Source organism: Sinocyclocheilus rhinocerous, unplaced genomic scaffold (assembly GCF_001515625.1).
Source record: "Sinocyclocheilus rhinocerous isolate Xijiao unplaced genomic scaffold, SAMN03320098_v1.1 scaffold2524, whole genome shotgun sequence".
Classification (NCBI taxonomy): domain Eukaryota; kingdom Metazoa; phylum Chordata; class Actinopteri; order Cypriniformes; family Cyprinidae; genus Sinocyclocheilus; species Sinocyclocheilus rhinocerous.
This window is the reverse complement of record NW_015652313.1, coordinates 159,530-165,592: the sequence shown is the minus strand read 5'-3', so window position 1 is coordinate 165,592 and position 6,063 is coordinate 159,530. Positions and strand designations below refer to the sequence as shown.

At 38.3% G+C, this 6,063-nt stretch overlaps 1 protein-coding gene across 2 annotated transcripts in view; it reads left to right on the top strand.

Annotated features, from left to right (window-relative positions):
- The window catches only part of LOC107714796 (RAC-alpha serine/threonine-protein kinase-like), a 23,440-nt gene that overhangs the window by 12,951 nt on the left and 4,426 nt on the right, over positions 1–6,063 (top strand). For both annotated transcript variants that reach the window (XM_016520769.1, XM_016520768.1), the window contains exons 9-11: positions 343–468; positions 640–768; positions 5,163–5,377. In XM_016520769.1, coding sequence (XP_016376255.1) covers positions 343–468; positions 640–768; positions 5,163–5,377 — 470 coding nt within the window. The remainder of the gene's footprint in view (positions 1–342; positions 469–639; positions 769–5,162; positions 5,378–6,063) is intronic.

The window sequence follows — 6,063 nt, the reverse complement described above, 5'->3', positions numbered from 1 at the left end:
ATAGCTGGCCAATCACAGCTCACCTCGCTTTTTCAGACCGATGAGCTTTGTAAAAATTGACGCGTTTCAGAAAGGCGGGGCATAGAGGAGAAACAATAATGTACAGTATGTGGAAAATAATGTGTTTTTTGAACCTTAAACCGCATAAACACATTTCATTACACCAAATACACAAAATAATGTTCTTTTTAGCAACATCATATGACCCCTTTAAGGTGATGATACACAGGATAAGCTGGTTGCCCGTTGACGGCAACATTGCTCAAAAAGTTGCCCTGTGTATCATCACTTTTACTGTATATCATCTGGGAAATTTATGGGGTATTTGTTCTTATATCACAGCTTTTCTTTCATTTATCGCGAGATCGTGTTTTTTCGGAAGAGAGAGCACAGTTTTATGGGGCAGAGATCGTCTCAGCCCTGGATTACCTTCATTCTGAGAAAAATGTGGTTTATAGAGACCTAAAGGTGAGATTAGTAGAAAAAAATTCCATCCATGAATGAATCATGTTTAATAACGTTAAATAACTTTCTTAATAACTTTAAAGAAAGCTGGTTATGATGTAATTAGTGTAATGCTACGTGTTGTATCATTATCAAAACAATATATCACATAACAATATAATTATTCTGTGGTAGTTGGAGAATTTGATGCTGGATAAAGACGGCCACATAAAGATCACTGACTTTGGCCTGTGCAAGGAGGGAATTACAGAGGGAGCCACAATGAAGACGTTCTGTGGTACACCAGAGTATCTGGCTCCTGAGGTAATAAAAAATTTGATGAAAGATACAGTATATGAAATGAGTTCCACACACTAATAGTTTGTAAATATACTCTGTAATAATTTCTGTATGAACAGTGAATAGAGAGGAAAATCCCGGTAGGAACAAAAAAGCACATTGTTTCTCTCTCTCATTTTTGGAAGTTGTAGCATACCCTGTTAAACATAACAATTTAAACATTTTAAGGTCTCTAATATCTGGAGAGAGCCATCTGTTAGCATTCTCAGCCATTGTTCTCCGTGTTCTCGCTCTAGGAAGAGTACAACACACAGTGGTTTAGACGATGGCACAGTCGTACAATGTATGCTTTGCTCCAAATATTTCTCTCTGGCTCTTTGAAAATTTTAGGTTCCCTTTCATAGATTCACTTGACTCTGTGTCAGTAGCTGACACTATGGGAACTCCCTCCAAGTGTGGTGATTGTCTGGAGCCTGTGTCCACCGTATTTTTCCCGTAAGCGCAAACGTGGCCATTTATAAATTTAATGTCTCTGGTTTCCAGCTATTTAAGCTTACCCATTATTTAGCTGTTTTGTTTTGTTTTGCTGATTGATGTTGAAAACTGCTGTTTCTTACCATATTATTTTAATGTATTGTCTTAATTATAAACACACTGGTTTGTAGCGCAAACACTTTTACAGTTTACTGCACTTTGTTATACTTTCACGTTATTCCCTACAGTGGCTAATGAATCGGAAGTCAAGCACATTCACAGAAAACGGCTAACGGCTTAACTGGCTAAAAAAAGACACCCAAGCTATCACTCCTCCGATTTCTCTTCTTCAGGAATATGATTTATCTGCCTATGCCATCTTCAGATTTTTATTGTGTTTCAGCAAGTCACTTTAAGTGGACTTTATTTTTACTTAGAATGGAATACAATGGCGTTTCGTCAGTGTGTGCCTCCGTGTTTTCGCTGCTTATAAACAAGGAAGGGTTTTTCACACTATATTTAACCCTGGGTCATTCTAAACACTGGGTAAATGGAATCCAGGTGTTATCTTGCTTATAATTTAATCAGGGTTAACAATTAATCCTGACGTTTCACACGGTACATTCCTAAACCCCGGGTTAACATTCTTTTAACACTGCAAAAGCGGTGCTAACCCTTTTTTGAAGCAGGGTTTCATAGCCCAGGGTAAAAAGCGGTGATAGACCTGCTTCTAAATTATGCATGTGAAACATACCTTTACCTGGGGTTATAAGTGGGGTTTAGAACCACAGTTGTCACGCTCTTGTGGAAAGAAGGTGCACAAAGACAAAGGTAATACAATATAACATTTAATGATAATCCAAGATGAAGATCCATTCAAATCACAGGGAAACACAAGCAACATACACAAATACAATAGGACTGAACAGAAACTGGGAGTACTTATACCAAAGCAAGAGAGGGACTAATGACAAAATTAACAGGGCACAGGTGAACTGAATGAACTAATCAAAGGAACTAAGGAAAACTAGGTCATGACACAAAACAGGAGAACAGAAACAAGGTCCATATGGTGACAACAGTAACTTGGGCTTAAGCGCAATTTAAAAAGCCCTTCACAGTGAATAAGTAAAGTGTTTTGGCTTTTCTTTATGCAGAAGCAACCCTCAATGGCTTGTCGAAGTGCTCACATTGCCACAATTTTCTCACGTGTACTCCATAATCTCTCAACTGTTCACACGAGTGTGCCCCCATAGTGCATTTTAGTCCCATCATAGAGTCACATATTCTTCCATCCACCATGCTCTGCTGGCCTTAGGGATCATGTAGTGAACCAAAGGCTTCATAATCAGGCTCCAGTCATGAGATGTCTGATACTTCTCTCACTTCATTTGGAAGCGTGGTGAATTCTGCTGTGCCTGCCCAATTTCAGTGAGGTACTCCACATAATGGTTGGTCCAACAGGAAGACTCTAATTTTATGGCAGAAAATTCATTTCCAGTTGGAGAAAGAAGCCTAGGAGGAAGTGCCTCACAGTACCACACAATAAAAGTTATGCACAGATGCCATCTCACCCTGTTACCTGGGAAACAACCCCATTTTTGGACTGGATTTTTTCGATTTTCTTCTTATTACAAATGCCCTGTAAGTTGAGGCACAGTTTAAGAAGGTCACCCAGCCGCTGGAGCCCGGAAGGGCGATCATGTCACATGTTGAGGCCTAGAGAATGGAAGTTGCCTCATCAGACCGCGAGTTCGGCTAGGCAGAGGTGGATATGTTCACTTCGAGAAAGATAGCCCAGTGTGCCTTTTGGTTCTCTTTTTCTCCTCCATTGTCTTTGGGGATAGACGCTCTGGCTAATGTGTGGCCGATGACTCGCTTATATGCCTTCCTTCCAATTGCAGAGTGGGGGGAGACAAAGTGAGTCTTCCTCTTTTGGGGTTCTAATTACATTTTGAATGCAAGAGCTCATTCTACTAGGGGGCTGTATACTTTTAAGTGGTGGCTATTTGCGTCATAGTGTAAGCAGCCCTTGGAGCGTGCAGTCTGGATCTGATTCACTGCCCTGTTGGTTCAGTGCTGGTTATCCTTGAATTTATCTGCGGGCGGACCCCAGCTACACTTAAGGTGTATGCAGCGGAGTGATGGATAAATTGAAGTGTACTATACAGTGCTATTGTGATTCCTCCAACATTTAGATTTCACACCTTTCGCATGTTATAGATTTATTTATCATCGCATAATGAATCAATAATTCCTTCCAGCTTGCAACTACTATAAATATATCCAGCTTTATCCACATACTGTACATACATTTTAAAGTTTGTCACTATACCAAATTGAAGTTGTACAATTCCTTACAGATTTTATACCTTTCAAACCTTACAGATTTCCATATCATAGAATAATGTATTAATAACGTCAACTTGCAACTACTTCAAATATATCCACATATCTACATATACAGTGGGGAAAATAATTATTTGATCCCCTGCTGATTTTGTAAGTTTGACCACTTACAAAAAAATTAAGGGTCTATAATTTTTATGGTAGGTTTATTTTAACGGATAGAGACAGAATATCAACAAAATCATGGAGTGGCCTAGCCAGTCCCCAGACCTTAATTCTATAGAAAATCTGTGGAGTGAGCTGAAACTTTGAGTTGCCAAGAAACCTTAAGGATTTAGAGAGAATCTTTAAAGAGGAGTGGAACAAAATCCCTCCTGAGATGTGTGCAAACCTGGTGACCAACTACAAGACACGTCTTACCTCTGTGCTTGCCAACAAGAGTTTCTCCACCAAGTTTTGCTTGGGGATCAAATACTTATTTGACTCACTGAAATGCAAATCAATTTATAACCTTTGAACAGTGTTTTTTTTTTTCTGAATTTTTTGCTTGATATTCTCTCTATCCGTTAAAATAAACCTACCATAAAAATTATAGACCCTTCATTTCTTTGTAAGTGGGCAAACTTACAAAATCAGTAGGGGATCAAATAATTATTTTCCCCACTGTATCTGCATATACAGTAGTAAACATTTGAAGTGGATCTAAAAAGTTAGTCAAAGTTGTCCTAAGACAAGAACGCATTTTGGTTTTAGGTTTTAGGACAACTTTGATGAAAGGTTTTGATCCACTTCAAATGTTGACTACTGTATATCTACATATACTCACATAAAGCGATATGTGCTAATCTCAGCTAAGTGCAAATAGCAAATAGCAAATCTCAGATAAGTGATTCTTTACAGCGTTGCCATATGTAAACTCATATTTTGTCCAGCTCTAAACTGCTAAATGTGGGCACTAAATGTGTATTGTGGAAATCGATATGCAAATAAAAATTGTCTTGACTTGAAATTGAATTCCATCTTTCAAGCATTTAGGAGTATATTTGGGAATATACCACCTCCAATTTTAATCAGTTCCACATGCAATCATCTGATCTGTCATGTGATTAATCATGGATAATAATAGGAGTGTTCAACCTGAAGCGGCGCTGCGCACACCGATATGTGTATGACTTCAAAGTACAGTGAGTGTGATTAAAGAGCAAGACGGCTCCTTATGCTTTTGGATCTCTCTCGTGGTACTTTGATGTCATACACCGATCGATCTGCGCAGTGCCGCTTCAAGTCGAACACACCTAATGGAGATGTTGAGAAGTTATGTCATGACAAGCCATGAATTTTGATGTGAAAGGTAGAAGACAGACATTTTTTTGCTTTTAAGTGCATTCCAAAAATCACTGTTAAAACATTTATTACACTCTAATGAAATATTTGTGATTTTACATTAATTTACATGAATAAATTATTTTGTCAGAATACACAGCAGTTTAAATGGTTTTCAATGAAAAAAACACACTTGTAGTTATCTACCATGCTAACCAGCAAAATCCTGACCCCTTTGGCCCCACTTTTGGTTCTCTGCTGCTCTTTCTCAGGTTCTTGAGGACAATGATTATGGCCGGGCGGTGGACTGGTGGGGGTTGGGTGTAGTCATGTACGAGATGATGTGCGGCCGGCTGCCCTTCTACAACCAGGATCATGAGAAACTCTTTGAATTGATCCTCATGGATGAGATCTGTTTTCCTCGTACACTTGGACCTGAGGCAAAATCTTTGCTGTCAGGACTACTTCAGAAAGACCCAAAGCAGCGGTGAGAAACCTTTTGAATTTCTTCTGCTGGCAGTAATACAAAATATTGCCAACAATATACATATTTCTGCATCAATGCCACATTTGAATGAGGTCTTGAAATTTTAAGGGAAGCTGAGCTACCTTTGCTGAGCTACCTTCACTGCACAAGCAATGGCACTTGGTACATAATCTTTTGGGAGTATTTGTCCTAAAAAAAATAGCCAAATGTACTGAACATTTATACTTTTTTCATATTACTTTTTTTTTTTTTTTTGCATAGGAATGGGGATTGATTATACTGACCAGGATTTGTTTTCCTCTTGAAACATTTTTGACAAGTTGTCTCCCCGTGACTACTGTCCTCTGTTAAGTCTAATACCATAAAATCTTAAAACTGCTAGTGTGAGACAAGAGTGGTTTATTTCATGTGTGGTAGAAGAGCAGTCTGTGATATAGAATAGTATGCAGGTGGACTCATAGATGACATTTTAGATTAAGATGAATCACAACCTATGAAGGTCTCTTTGTCTTTTGGGGACAATTGATTTAATTTAGTACTCTTACAAATAATCATCTGTGATATTATTTTGCTGTTGCACTATTTATTATATAAATAAAACAAAACAAAATATAATGTGACTGTGCAATAAAATAAAGCTAAGACCCCCGCCATGTGGCCTCCCAGCGTGACCATATATATATATA